At 40.6% G+C, this 15,902-nt stretch overlaps 2 protein-coding genes across 2 annotated transcripts; one reads left to right on the top strand and one right to left on the bottom strand.

Annotated features, from left to right (window-relative positions):
* Positions 1 to 3,613: 3,613 nt before the first annotated feature.
* Positions 3,614 to 6,093, bottom strand: dynlt2b (dynein light chain Tctex-type 2B). The gene is made up of 5 exons (XM_070832840.1): positions 6,028 to 6,093; positions 5,504 to 5,637; positions 4,769 to 4,838; positions 3,932 to 3,995; positions 3,614 to 3,827 (listed from the first exon to the last, which is right to left on the bottom strand). The coding sequence occupies exons 1-5, from the start codon at positions 6,072 to 6,074 to the stop codon at positions 3,780 to 3,782; spliced, it is 363 nt and encodes a 120-aa protein (XP_070688941.1). The 5' UTR covers positions 6,075 to 6,093; the 3' UTR covers positions 3,614 to 3,779.
* A 2,393-nt stretch (positions 6,094 to 8,486) lies between these two features.
* LOC139202747 (receptor-transporting protein 3) lies at positions 8,487 to 15,536 on the top strand. Its single transcript, XM_070832310.1, has 3 exons — positions 8,487 to 8,593; positions 13,328 to 13,496; positions 14,384 to 15,536. Exons 2-3 carry the CDS (start codon positions 13,339 to 13,341, stop codon positions 14,727 to 14,729), a joined length of 504 nt encoding a protein of 167 aa, XP_070688411.1. The 5' UTR covers positions 8,487 to 8,593; positions 13,328 to 13,338; the 3' UTR covers positions 14,730 to 15,536.
* Positions 15,537 to 15,902: the final 366 nt, after the last annotated feature.

Below are 15,902 nucleotides of genomic sequence, written 5' to 3'. Positions count from 1 at the left end.
AACAACTATTAAAATCATCAGTATCTTCCTGTTGGAACAAACATTCTCAGTGCCATCCTGGAAACACACAAAAACTAAAGCAAAGTTAACTTTTAATGATGCGAACTGCACATCTCAGTCAAAAGAACATTTCACACAAAACCTTGTATTTCAAAATAGTTTTGAAGCAACATACAAACATGAAGAAAAGCTAAAACTTGAGCTTTATTAATTATTTCAAATGATCAAAAATGTGCTTCCACGTCACTCGCTTTGTTGTGAAATATTCAATCCGGTCCTTATGGTCAAACTCCGTCTTTTACTATTTTGGTGCTTTGCGATGACTAGTTTTATGCGCTGCGTTACTGGTTCCAGTGATTTTAATCGATCTACAGTATATGAATATGAATGTTCGTACAGTGCAATCTGATGGAATACATTGATGGTAATTATGAAAAACAAGCAGGATAAAGTAGGATGTAATGGTACTCATTCTGGTGAAAAACTCAAGGTTAAAGAATCAATTTTAATCGTATATATATTTACATTGAGAGCACTAGCGTTGCCAGTCTGGCCATGCTTTGACAGCTCTCATTTCAGTCTGTACAAACAGTTGTAAATGCAATTAAACCTTCCTATCATATCTACTCTTTGTTTTAGACTGAGCATCTGATTTCAGGTTAGCTTGGCTACACACTGCTGTAGCCATAATTTTCAGCAAAGTGTTTTAGACACGTCTCCTGTCAAATGGGTATTTCATTTAATCTTATAAAACATGTACTGCCACATCAGGTAACAGCTTATGCTGCCGCTGTCTCAATGACGCTTTCATCACACGTGTCTGTTGCTAAGCAGACCATGAGTGTATCTGCATCCACCAGCTTTTATGTTGAAGCAAGAGGTAGCGAGTTGAAAGACTTCAACACCAACAACAACAATAACTTAAGAAGGAAAGAAGTCCTCCTGGAACAGACGGGCTGCCCTCAAACCTGAGACTTTGTGTTCATTAACCTGCCCCCTGTGGCACTCGCAGATCAGAGGACTGTGCTAGCGGGCCCTTAGCCCTCGAGGAAAACAATTCGGCCCCTACGCGGCCACACTCACTGGCCTCGTCCTCGACCTCAGGCACCTTTGAGCACTGAGGCCTACGAACGCGGGAAGGGCGGAGAAATAAGGCCTTCCTATTTGAACTACCCATTGGACAGTCCACCCTCAGTTAACCGCTGCGACCTGCAGACGTGCCAACGCTAATGTCAAAAAACCCTTCAAAGGATTTCCCTAAGCCTAACAGAACCTAACAGCTATAAGATTTTAACACAGAGGCTGACCTCCCAGGGAGGGATACCAACAGGATTTCCTACCCTTGGATGTGGTGCGTTTCCCTAGTATCAGTAGTGCCGCCGTGGTGTGGAAGCACTGAAGCTCACCCCTGGGGGCAAGGCGGTGTCCCTCTAGTAGAAAACTCTACCTGTGTGCTTGTGTGTTACCTTCTCAGAGCGAATTCAAACACCAACCAAGCAAGAGCCACTGAAAATTTAAATGATTCTTTATTCGTGTATAACTAAATGCTCAACGAAGAAGAATTAACAAGTACAAAAAATATCAAAACTTTAAAAGATCTTGAAGTCATCTGTAAATCCCCGAGGGTATTCCCCTGATAGGGCAACCTTAGGTTGGTACAACTTTACCACCAACCAAAGGAGAGTGTAAATGTAAATGGCTCTGTCTTCGTTAGAGATTATATGTTCAACAATTAAAGAAAGAGATAACAAAATATAGAAATTAGCATCAGAGTCAAGTCAAAAAGCATCAAAGTGTGATGAAAACAGACATAGCACATAAATTATGACGCATATGAGGCATGTGACCTAAACATAAATTATGACGCATATGAGGCATGTGACCTAAACATCATCAAAGCTCCCCTGAAAAGAGAAGAAACTGAATTAGACGGAGACATTACATCTGTGTAAACTGATGAGGAGACTGTAACCTTCCTCAAATCAATGCATGAAACATACATATGACATAATCCCCCCAACTTCTTTTCCACATGGTTTTCCATAATTTGAAGGGCACTCATTTAATTATGTCATCTTGTTATACGCTCTTCTTCTGCTATGATTTAATGGCCTCTGATTTGGAGGATAAGTTTACCTGTTTACCTACAATTTCTAATAATTAAACAATAGTAGTAGATAGAAACATGCATTAAATGACATTTTCTTCTGACAAATTTCACGAAATTTTGTTAAAATCTGCCCTTTCTTTGGATTAAAATTTGACTTCTGTGTTTGTTGGGTTTTGACTTAATTACCTTTTGACTTGTTTGTTATTGACACCCCCAGAGTCCTGGGCAGAGATCCTCTCACTCATTGGCAATAGGCCATGAAGTGGGGAGGGTAGACCTGGGGCTGAGGGGTGAACGAAGGCCTGTGCGAGTGATAGGCCATATCACCCCCAGGGTCCTAGGTGAAAATCTTCTCACTAGATTGGTGGTCGCTAACTTACATTTTTAAGTTTCTTACTTTTTTACAAATTTTTACTTTTCATTTTTTAAAGGAGGCTTCAACAGACAGGCGTTAAACTTAAATTTTAGAATAATTTAGACTTTTAGAAAATCCTTCGGTTGGTTTTATCTCTCTCACAGAGTTTTTCTTAAGAGAGGACACCGCTATGCCCCCAGAGGTAAGCTTCAGCGCATCCACACCATGGCTACATTACTGAGGACACACACACACCACATTATCTAAGGTAGGAAATTCTGTAGGGACCTTCCCCGGGCATCTGTGTAAAAGTGTTAGCCACTTGGCAAGACGTTATAGCTGTTAGGTCCTCATAGGCTTAAAGGAATCCTTTACGGAGTTTTGGAGATGGATATTTTGTCTGGGACAGCCGCAAGTCAAACAGGACCGAAGTCTCACCCAGTCTCTGGGTGCCTGGGGGTCCTGGAAGGCCCGTAAATGCCAGTGGGTAGATCACATAAGAGAGCCTTACGCCGCCCCTTCCACCTCCCTGCATACGCACGCCTCAGTGTGCCTAAGGCCGAGGATGAGGCCAGTGAGCAAAAGGCGGTTGCCTAAGAGTTCAAGGTGTTAACCAAGCAGGAGAAACAAACTAGCGTGCGTTTTCCTTGAGGTTTCCTCGGGCCTGCTAGTATAGTCTAGTGACCCGTGAATGCAACAGGCGGCAGATTAATGAACGTGCCGTCACATCTCAGGTCTGACACCCCTGACGGCAGCCCGTCCGTTAACATTTTTAACATTAACTGTTAACATTAAGCGCTTTAGGAGATTTGCTATTTTGAGGATTTTTCATGTAAAATCAAATAAAATGTGGTTAAATTGACATTTACATTGATGATGTTGAGTTCAGCTGCCTTCTCTAGTAAACATGGCATTTCATGAATGAACTGAAGATCCAGTCCTTACCTTGACATCAAACTTTTCAATACCTTTGAGGACTTGATTGGTGACATTTAAAGAACTCAAAATTGCCATTTCTTGAAGTAGGACATGATACTAGTCAAAGTATCATTTTATTAGCCAAACAAAGAGTCCTCCGTCTTTAAAAATAATTTTGTTAAGTCAGGAAATCCCAGTGAAATCCTTCATTTTACTACAGAATCCGCACAGATTTTCAACACATCTGTGTTGATCTCAAGATACAGCAATTACATACACAGTTTCTTCCGATCAACGCACTGGCCCATAATGCTGACAGCGAGCAGTCTCATTTGGATGTTCACCGCACATCTTTTCATCTGAAAAAAGAACCCTCTGTCATCGATCCTCTTGTCCTCAATAGTAATAGCTTCCAAAAACTGCCACCAGACAGAACAAGCTGTCCTAAGGAGGGAAAATACAGTAAATTGTAAAAAAAAAAGAAACATTTTCTTTGAGAAGTCTGTTTTCCCCTATCACATCTAAGTGAACAGATCAAAGGCACCTACATTCATGAAAACATCTTCTGCATAGTTGTCTGTGTCAGCATCCCACAAACACCTTGAAGACATTCTGGTAAAACACAAGAGAAGACAGAGCAGAGGCAGTCACAGAGGTAACTGATTCATTTTGACAAGGATATTCGCAATGTTTGCTGACAGAGGGAAGTCTCAACTCTGTTGCAAGATATTGCTGAGATATTTTTTTCGTGGTGGAAAGAATATAAGAAGCACCTCTCAATAAAAAAATCAATCTAATAAAATACTAACACCAACTAATTGAGTCAATATCAGCTATTAACTACTACTACTGAAATCATGCTATTTTGAAAGAGTGATGAGGTAGCAGGACAGACGGATACAAATCAGAAATATTAGTTAAGTAATGCGTTCGGCTCAGTGTCAGTCACTGAATAAAATTTTTTCCTGGATTTGAAAATATCTTCTTAATAGGTTTACATACATTGGAGTAAATGTACTTGTGTCACTCAGCTGACAAGATTTCTGCTAAATACAACCACAGGACAGCAGTGAGGTAGGAAAAAAAGAGAAGGAAATATGAAAAAAAAAAAAAAGTGCTAATTCTGTGAAATATAGTGCTGTTATTATATACCGCTGGTCTTTTGGCTTGTATTGCAGCTTGAGCATCCATTAAGTGCACTACAGAAACACGCAAATGCTAATTTGATTCAATTTTAAGACTTATTAATGGAAGGTAGAAGGCAAAAAGATCCCGAAGCAAACAAATTTGACACCTGCTTTCCACAGACAATAGAGCGTCCTGCACAAATATAGCAGTTTTACAAAGAGCTATTTTTTCTTCCCCAGTACCAAATAATCACTCACTTGACTCCTTGTCCTCGTTGTTCTCCAATGACCACCTGCACCACAAGTTTATATCTGTCAAATCCTGCATCTGTTGAGGAAGAGAAGCAAGCTGTAGTAGTGTGCATCAGTAACTGTGCAAACACTGTGCAGGGGCAATACGGGGGTGGGTACTAATACTGGTAGGATTTGTCTTAATGGGACATGTTTTACCCTTGATTACACTTGTAATGACAAAAAAGGAATTTTTACATAACAGTCGGCGTCGTTCTTCTGGCTACATTCGTTAATCAGTTCACAATGTACTTGTTTCCTTCTCCAAGGGATTCAGCCTGGTTCTATTTGCCAACCACATCAATCAAAAGCAGCTGTTTGTTTCATAAGTGTCAGGTTATCTTTAGTCTGTTGCCAATCACACAGACAGTGTATGTATCACACTTTCAGTGCAACATTTCCAATGTAATCTGGGTTAAGCCAAGAGGAGTGTTTGAGTTTCATTTTGTTCATTTCACTTGCTGTGTATTCAGCCAACATCACACTTCAGTTCTGTGGTATTTATATACGGGTATTAAAAATATTTAATCAGACTATGGAACACTTCCTCTGTTTTCTTTCAGTATTTCAAATAGGTACTCGAATGATCATTTCCACTTATATTTGAATAATGATTTTGCACAATATTTTAAATTACTTTTGGTATTTTGATGGCCTGCCCCCCTGTGTTATAGCGCATGAGAGGGAGAAAGCGTCACTCACTCTTCACTTTGTCTTTAATGCTGTCTGCCAGTGATCTGGACAGCTCTGGGACTTCCTCTGGGTCATACCGCATCCCAGACAGTCGCTCCCTCACAATTTCACGAATACACTCCTTCACGATGGCTGGTTTAAACCTGGAAGATTCAACAGTGAGCGGCAAGGCAGGAAATAAATTTAACAATGAGTCTCCACAGGTGACCCCAACTCATCAGCCTCTCTCATGGCATGGCTCCCCGAGTTATAAAACTCCTTCAATAAATGATACTTATACATACATTAGTTTTAGGGGTGCCTTGGTATACTTTCATTGTATAAATACCCACGGTAGACTAAAACACCAGTCGTAAAGGTTAACCTTAAAATGTCACTACGCTAGTTAACGCTAATTCAGTTACAACAGAAAACACTTTGCGCTAATGCTAGTGGCTAACTTAGCCCCAAAACATATCGTTAGCAATGAACTCGCTGGCTAAAAGCTAACTTCAGGTACTAGAAATGACATTTAACCACTTTGACCCACTCACTTGTGCTGATGATTAGGTCTTATGAGGTAAGTATCTGTCCCCTCCATCGCATGTCGATAATAAAACGCTAACTAGCTGCAACAAGAAAGAGGACGTGAGGCTAAAGTGGACAGCCGGTTGCTAACAAGCTAATCTTAGCAGAGTTGTACCCGTTACCATAGCGACGTCTTTGTCCTAGTTTCCTGTTTCAAAATAAAAGTACTGTAATCATCCTTCCTGGGGTTTTATTTTATTTTATTTTATATATGTCATTTTATATATTTCATTTTATATATTTTATTTTATATATTTTATTCTAGATCTATCAGTGTCTTGAAAAAGGTCTTGTGTCAAAAGACTTTGCTTTTAGAGGAGACTGGAGCCAGCTTGCGAGTTAAAACAAAGTTTAATCTTGCATGCAACAGGAGCGTTCAACAGTGCAACAACATCATAGAGGTTACAGAGTAAAAGGCTCAACCAGTGAGCATGTACAGTTGGTTTTTATAATGGGAGTTGTGGGTGTAGCTCTCACACATCGTGTGATCATCTACTGGCGTGAGGCGAAAGGCATTTGGGCTATTCAGGTCTTCTTGTCCTTGTAGATATGAGGCTACACACCGTTGCAGAGCACGCCCTCGAGTGCCATTCTGTCTGACAATTCACGAGCATGTCCTCGAATGAGAATTCTTATAACATCTTGTATAAGCATTTTATTTTCAGATTGCTTGTTAATTGTGTGTTGTTTCTCCATTTGTGGGTAAAAAAAACTATGAGATTCACTTAAAAGTCAGTAAATGGACCCAAAGTTCAGAATTTAGGGTCAAACTACAGTTTCTAAGGTCAGAAATACACTTTCATGTTTGTTGCTTTTATTTTTATCTATTATTTAATTCTTTTTAATCTAGTCCACTTCTCTAGTCTACATCAAAATGCTTCTGGCTAATCTTTTTGCAGATTTTTGCCTCACGAAAATAGCTTTTCTGAGGAAGGGACAGAATCCTATTAGTTTTTTCTAAAATATCACCACCAAATACCACCTACCATTTCTTTCATTTTACCCCCTTCCCTTCACTCCCATGTGGACTGGTGTTAGTCCAGGGATGCTATCCAAAGATCCATTCATTGCAGTTTTCATCATGATTTCTGCACTCCCCAGCTTTTAAGGCCTCTTCAGCTGCAGCCAAATCAGAACATATCTCAGTTTGCACCCACCTGAGTAAAGGAACACAAAAGTTCTCTGATTTTAAGAGCAAATTAGGAATACTTTCTGTGTTTAAAGATCAGTCTCTAGGTTTGCAGGGACAGCAGGATCCTGGCACCTTCTCACCATGCAAATCTCACATTTTTGCTCGTGTGGTCCAGGATAGGAAGGTTGGATTTGAATCACATTTTCCACATTACAATGTCCTAATTGTGTTTTTTTTTATCTAATCCACAAGTATTTTAATCAGGTATCAGTGCCGAACTACAGCAGCTAGTCAAACAACAAATCTACATGAAGATGTATTAGAATGATTAAAGTTATTCATTTTGAATTCCAAATCAATTGTCAAAAAGCCAGAGGGGTAAACACTGGGTGCTCAGTTTAATTGCTCACCATTCAGAGCACTGCAGGCCAAAAGGAGGGGAGGGGAACGCCTTTACATGCCTGACAATACTTGAACAGGTTGAACACAGTGTGATTCAATACATTCATCATTATCTACGGGCCCTGAATGGGGTACAAATTACAACTTACAGCAGTATGTGAATTTCTGTTGTTTCTAACATTACCTACTAATGAAGCACATCATAATTAGACCTTAATGGTTTTTTGGGGGGGGGTCTTACTTGGGGGGCATAATTCTCCTGGAAGAAATTAGAAATGTGTGGGTTCATTGTTTAATGTTAATGAGTTAATGAATAAATAGCGATGATATTGGCACCGCACATGAAAGATTAATCGCACAATCAAGCCTAATGAGCACAATTTGTTTCAAATGATAACTTTACTGAACGGAAATTAAAATTTGGCCCAAAGTTGAAGTGGATCATGCTCACGAGAAGGGGGCATACATTTTTTAGGAGCTACTGTATAGCTATTACTCAATATGAAAATGAGGTAATGACAGATCAGTTAAGATAAAATGAAATTAGGCCCAAAGTTATCGTATGAAAGTGTCTTCTATTCAAATAGAATATAGTAAATATTAGTACATGTTTTCATTTGTTGGAGTACAGACGACATATAAGACCAAGCAGCATGACACCAGCAGATGGCAGTGCTGTATGAAGGAAAAAAACAAGAAAAAGTCTTAGTTTCATTTCTCTTGCACTTCCTCATCAGTGAGTCCTCTGATACGAAACTTTGACAGTCTACGAATGAAACACATAATGGCATCTTATTCCAGTTAGAACATCGCTATGGCATGAAGCAGCTGTTTGCCATGTAAAGATACAGTGGAGTAATGGTCATGTTGTGACTTCAGTTTTCAGTCTTCAGTCTTTGATTTGGTCATCGTGCAAGTTTGTGCGTTTGAGGCCCGTAACACAGAGAAACTAAGACAAAGAACGAGACAGAGCCACTGCAAAGACAGCCGGGTGTAAGGTAAGGTTGATCCAGCACAGTAGAGGTCAAGAGCCCTCAGCAAACTGTACTGAGAGATGCAGACTTCACTTTATGTTTCTTAATCCCTAACCAATTTCAATGACATTTCTTTTGTTATAAAAGTGAGACAAGATCAAATTAGTGCATTACTGGGGGCGCTAGTGAGCAAGCAATGGCGTAGGTTGTGTTTTTGACGAGCTCTGCAGAAATTCGATTTAAACGTTTGTCGTGTTGACAGGCAACTTCTCTCATTTGAGGTGTTTTAATGTTTGTAAGAATAAAACATAATTCAATTCAATTCAATTCAATTCAATTCACCTTTATTGATCCCCCAAGGGGGGAAAGTGGGGAGGAAAACAGGAGGAGAGAGAGAGGAGGAGAAAAAACATGCATAAACATGGCCATGGACCCTTCTCGGAAAACCACAGTCAGCAAGCTGCTACTCTGTAGCCAACAGATAGCAGAGTGATCCCCGGGCTCTGTATAATGCATCAATTTGTAACATTCAGATATTGTGGATAGAATTGTGATTGGTTTAGATTAGGTGGGGGGAGACCATGGTTTAGACTTGGCTCTCCCTTGTTGGTGCACAGGCTGGTCCCAGCCTCTTGGCATCACGACCTCCAATCCAGTAAAGTCGAACCTGGAAAAGGTACCCTCCCTATTCTAGTCTCATGCGTGATCATCCTTCAGTGCAACCTATCCCTATTTATGTCTATCTTGTCAATCCTCTACAATAGCGGCATTCAGAGAGAGCATCTCTTGTCCTTGGAGCTCCCTTATATGGAGTTGTTAGTGTGGTGCATGTAAGCTGTGTGCACTCTTGCCAGACTTCTCTTTGCTCACATGTGTCTAACCCTTCAGAACCTGGGGTCAGTGCTTGTATCCTGTCATTAGCATTATGAAGTTGGCCAACTCTATAGCAATACATTTAAGCAATATGTGTCTGTCCCTGTAAATACAAAGCAGTGAATAAGGTACAAAATAAGGCTCTATGAATAATAACAATATGATCTCCACACATCATAAGGCACTTGGAATAGTAACACTATATTTGTCACAAATACTATATTCCCCACAAATCCCTCCTTTCACACCCTTTGGGTGTGAATCAGTCAATCAGACTACAGAGAAAAATCAGTCCCTCCTTTCACACCTCATAACGAGAATTCAGTAGATCAAACTGCTCAATGTGATCAATGTGGTTTTCTAGCATGGAAACTCTCACCAGCCTGTGTAGGCGGGAGTACATGATTGGTTACTAAATGGTCCTTGCTTTTGATAGATTCAGCCAAATTGCTCCTAACCTCTCGTGAAGTCCGAGAGGGTGGGTCAGCTGGTGCGCAATGTGTGAGGTGGTGCCAATTTGCTCCTGCTTTACCTTTTACTTGGACTGCATGTGAGGTGGGTTCAGTTACCTCCCATGCTCCAGTCCACCTGGGTTCCGATCACTTTCTCTTGTGGACCTTCACCCGTACCCAGTTGCCCACTAATACCTGTGCAGGAGGCGGTTCATCAGCTGCTGCTGGTCTCTGCTCGACCTGTTGGACCTGAGTAGACAAAGCTCAGATATGGTCAGTCAAAGATTTCATGTAGTTGTAGGAAAGTATACCAGCCTCACAGGAGGGCACCAGAATATGTAGGAAAGTATAGGTGCTTCACAACGCGGGCACCAAAATAATGTAGGAGATATAGGCCTCTCACTGGGGCACCTGCATGGTATACAGAATCAAGATATTTCATTTCCAATTCATATATTCATATTATTCATATTCATTAAGTCTTTACCAAATAACTTCCTAAATGGCATGACACACAATGACCTAATCTTTAACATTCTCAAGTTTGCATTAACTTCCATTACTCTAATTATCACATGACACAGATTAAACAGACCTGGACTGAATATACTGTTGGTTAGTTTCTAACTTATTAGACACAGATTATTAATTATATGGACTTCCTGAGTCTTTTCACTCATTGGTGAATTGCAGTGTTACCACAGGATTTGAAGCAGCATCCTCAAAAGTTGTAATTGGTTAGTTGGTCGTCCTTGGATATTCATGAACATGTGGGTTACACCATTAGACAAAAGAACACATTAATTAGCATTAATTGATCTGTGGGCACTTTGGACAGTTTCTTTAACCACATTTAAACTTATAGCAGAAATGGAAGAATGTTCATACAGACTTCCCTCATTCCTCTCCCTGATCAGTCTGGCCTGGGCCTCAGGGGTCCACGAGTGAAGAGAGAGACCACGGGGTCGCTCGGGTCATAGAGAGTTCAGAACGTATATGTCGATAGAAGCTCTTTTGTTAATTTTATGCCAGTCACTGTGAGGCCTTTTACACAACACCTACCCAGAGGCAAGCTTTGGGTTCCATCACTTTATCATTGTCACTTCATCAGTCTTTTTAGCGTTCATCACGTTATCACCCGGAACTCTCATACAATGGCTTCCTGTTTTGGATAAGTCAGTTCAGAGTTAATTCACAGCCAGTACACTGTTAAAGCATGGGTTTGTGGCAACCCCCCCCCCCTTTTCCTCTGTCACAGGACAGTCCGGGAAGTCATAGGGCAAGTGAGGCAGCCACACTACTGGTTCGACGGGCTACATAGTCGTCACAGTCAATTTGCCACACATCCAACAGAGGCGTATGTCCTGCCTCTCTAGGAGGTCCAGGCATAGGCCGACCTGTCAACAGCTCATGTGGACTCAAGTGTGTTTTACTGCTTTGGGGACTTCTCATGGACATTAATGCTAATGGAGGAGCATCTAACCATGTAAGTTTGGTGTCATGACACACTTTTGCAATTTTTCGTTTCAGAGTCTGATTAGCTCCTTCCACCAACCCTTGTGATGCTGGGTGGTACACTGAGCCAAACCTGTGCGTGATACCTAGGGCTGCCTCAACCTTAGCCAGCTCTTTGTTGTTGAAATGTGAGCCATTGTCAGATTGGGTTAGAGTTAGGGTTAGTCCTCCCTGCTCTTACATGTTTTTGATGTCTGTTTCAATGAGTTCTGGAAGAGGTTCCACATGGAGTGCCAGCATCTGTCCTGCGTAACCATCAGCTTTCTTTGCTGCGGCATCTGCCGCCACATTTCCTTGAATTATGTCTGTGTCTCCTCTTTGGTGTCCTCGACACTTCATTACAGCAAGTTTTTCTGGCAGTAGGACTGCTCCATCACTTCTCTTATTATTATCGTCTTATTACTTTTTTAAAAATGCAACAAGAGGAACTTGAGAAATAAGGGTGTAAAAAGAACCAAAGGTAACTTAATTAAAAGTAAAGAACAGGATAAAGTTAGAAGTTAATGGTGTCAAATGAATAGAGCATAGGATAAAAAAAGTAGGACATGTGTGGACATAACTCAGTTGTCCTGGAGATGGGGGGGGGGTTGCAGAGGGCAGAGTGATGGTTTTGTCCATATGGTCCCTTCCATACATGGAGCGTGGAGCACTACAACATATTGGTGTAATGTTAATGATTAACAAGTGGATGTATGGAACAGTGAAACATATTGGTGTAATGTTTAATGAGTGCAGAAATAGACAACCAATGAGAATGCTTAGTGGATGGGCGGAGAACAGATGGAGCATTAGGGGCTCCAGGGAATATAAACAGGTAGACTGTCCAGTGGAGCTCAGAGCTCTCTGGCTGTATGTAATGTACACGAGAGAAGTCTCTCTCTTTACTGCCGGCATTAAAGACCTCATTGCCCTTGTACTCTTGACTCCTGGTGATTTTTGACCACCTCTGAGCAGTTATTAACTGACTCCTGCTATTCAGTTTTTGACTCTATTGACTCTACTCCATTTGAAACAATTGGACACGGCTAAACTGCTTAGAGAGTGGCCCAGTGGCCTGAAACTCCGGTTCCAGGATTCCTTCATCATTAGCTAAGTTTACGCCTAGTATCGATCCTATGTGTGACCGGTGTGGGCAAACACCAGCCACCCTTTCACATATGTTTTGGTTCTGTCCAAAACTAGATAATTTCTGGCAATTAATATTTAAAACCTTTTCAGGTGTTTTGGGAGTGCCTATAAAACCTTCTGCTGTCATTGCAATATTTGGAGTAGCTCCACAAGATATGAATATCAGTCACCATACCTTTAAAATATGGATCAAAGACCTTTTGTATCATTTGACACTGGAGAAAATTCGCTACACTACAAAAGGGTGTGCTCAGAAATTTTATGTAACATGGCAACCTTTTATAACTCGTGTAGAAAAAATAGACACTACTGAAATTGCAGTTTAGAGATACTGACCCCATATCATTGTCTACATATTTATTATTTGTAATAAATGTAAGGGGTGGGGCTCTGTTGGAGCGTGGGGGGGCTTATTGTATTCATCTAATCCGTTTGTAAACACTGTATTTTGTATATTTCCCAATACTAATAAAAAATATATATATATATTGCATTACTAAATTTCTATGTCTGTGGCTGCAGGGGGACACATTTGTTTTGGTCTGAGATGCTCCAAAATCAAATAGAGAACCTTTAACATCTTCAACAAACGTCTCATTACCCAGTCCACTTGTAGAACAAAACCAGGCCTGAAACGAAAGGAAAATAGAAGAAGTAAATGCTGACGCTGATTTCCCCCCAAAATTCATCCATAGTAGTGTCATCTGAACTCAGGGGGTGAGGAGTCATTGTGACAAGTTGTTTGTATATTGTACTAAGCAGCTGTCGGTGTGTGTCTCTTCTGGCTCAGACACCAGCACCATGCACACTGACAGGATCGCATTACCACTGTGGACAGGTGTCTTCCAGAGTAAAATATGGGTTTTGGATGACTTTTGGAGTCTGGAGTTTGATCAAACGCTTGTGCCTGGCAGACCGAACTGGGGATGGAAGCAGTACATCAGAAACACAACTGCAAGGTCAGTGTGCTGCACTACTGTCGATCACTGTAGTGAGTGCGTATAAACACTATATGTTATTTATAATGTAAATTATAGTATAGTGGATGCATTTGTTTTATTAAGGTTTGTGCTTATGTATATGCATGTGTTTTACTCAACAAGGTAGAACCATTAAGTTTTAAGGTAAAAACTTTTTTTGTTAATTTGAAGATCAGTTTAGGCTTAAGGGAATGAATGAAAGTTAATGCCGTGTCCAGTGTGACAGAAGCTGGATCTCATTGGTAGACTTGAGAGAATTCTGGTTTCATTATTTGAGCAGTAGAGATGGGCAGATGATGCCGAAGGTTGTTGTGAAGCTCACTGTATGAATACATTGTGTTGGAGTAGATAATAATTGAGAAATACATAATAATAAGTGTGAGAATATTTCCACCTGATACCAAGTAATAATGGAATAAAAGTAATGTCTAATTCAATGAATGTCATTCTCCAATCAATTTACAATGCATTTATTCATTAGTATACTTTAACATATTGCACAATAAGATCTGCATTTGATGTAACTCATCTGAACAAGAATATTCCAGATTTGATGGTAATATGCAGGACTTAAATTGCACACTCATGAGACAATTAAATCAGTAAGGTGTTGGAGAGCTTTGGCCCCAGTTATTTATTGCGAAAGAAAGCGCCAAAGCTTCATCCTCTCATCACTAGAAAGCAGGAAGAAGGTGACGTCAAATGGCTCTTTGTCCTCCCATTTACCTTTTGCACTGGCTTTTGTTCAACAACATAATTTGACCAACTGACTTTTAATCTCAGTTATATAATATTGTCTTTCAGATGTGTTGTCATTTTGTTAAAAGGCCAGTTCAGACTAACTTGGATCTTGTGTTATTTTCAAGATTCAGATGCACAGAATGTGGAAGAACCTGGCCCTCCAACCGGGTGATGGTGGTCTTCCACATGCGCCTGATGTACAGGCAGGGCGTTGTCAAGGTGAGACGTTTCCGTCAGAGCTGCAAGATCTGCGAGTCAGCTCCAATGGAGATGCCCAAGATCTGCTACGAGAACGTTGACATCCTCCTGGAGAATCTGGTGGAGAAGATAAGAATAAAATGTTACTATGAACAGCTTCAGACGTGGGACAGGCCTAGTAGAAATGTTTATGTGAGAAGTCCCCATGAGCCTGCTAATTGTGAGGGCTGTATTGAAGACATCTGCCAAAGGAATTTTCCAGGTTTTTATTAAGATAAAGGAAAATATGATTTGTCTCATGTTTGTTGTGCTTGTTGTTGAAGGTTTTAGAGTTTGAAGAGTTGTGATCATGTTTTCTGCCTGAGCAAAGCAACAGTTGTAGAGACTTTGGATGGATGGACGTGAGCAGAGGGATACACACAGTTCATGAACTGAGACACACAGAGACTACAGAGAGCGCAGGTGAAGAGCAGATGTTTCGGCAGGGACTCTCCCATCACAGGCCCCCCCTGTTTCCAGTCCACAGTGGACAAAACGCCTTCTTTGTTACCTTACGTTTTTAATCTCACGCTTTGATTTTACAATGTAGATGTTTTCACCTCCACATTTTCTAAGTGATTCTGTTTGGATTGAAAAAGGGAGCCCTTGGAGGACACACACGCCTACAAACACATGTGTATATGAACCAAAATGTATACCTGTCAAAGACTTTCTATATTGAGAGAGCGGCTGTGGCTGAGTGGTAGAGTGGGTCATCCCTCAATCAGAAGGTCGGGGGTGTGATCCCCAGCTCCTATGGGTCAACATGTCGAAGTGTCCTTGAGCAAGACACTGAACCCCAACTTGCTCCTGAAGCATGGCTTAAGTGTGTGAATGAGTATGAAACAATAGTCTCCTCCAAATTACATTCCTCCTGTATGAATGATGTGTGAATGGGTGAATGAGGATGTCATGTAAAGCGCTTTGAGTAGTTGAAATAACTAGAAATGTACCATTTACTTTTTAAAGACATTCTGTATATTCTGCATTCATATAATCAGTCACATAATAGATAAATAAAGCTTATACAATCTAAATGTATTTGGGTGGCGTTGGTCTAATCATTTATTGTTTAATGTGTAAATATTTTTGACACTTAAAGCATGTATAAAGGCGTCACTATGGTACCTGATCTTGTTGCAGGAGGGTACTGAAATATCAAATACAATATCTGGACATGTGCATGTGGGAATTTCAGAAACTGTGATATTGTGCATACAGTAGGTTTAGGCTTTTTATGCATGGTGTCAGCCAGGTGGTAAAGAGTAGATACATACAGGGTGGCGTGCAGGTTTGGGGATTAAAGCGTTCTATAGTAGCTGTGCAATTTGTTAAATTTTGATGGATAACATTAAATGAGAAAAGGTTGGCTGGCAGGAGATTTGGGTTGACACCATAGGACGCATG

The sequence above is a fragment of the Pempheris klunzingeri genome, chromosome 6, assembly GCF_042242105.1.
Source record: "Pempheris klunzingeri isolate RE-2024b chromosome 6, fPemKlu1.hap1, whole genome shotgun sequence".
Classification (NCBI taxonomy): Eukaryota; Metazoa; Chordata; class Actinopteri; order Acropomatiformes; family Pempheridae; genus Pempheris; species Pempheris klunzingeri.
Note: the sequence above shows the minus strand (reverse complement) of the source record. Positions and strands in the feature narration are given on the sequence as shown.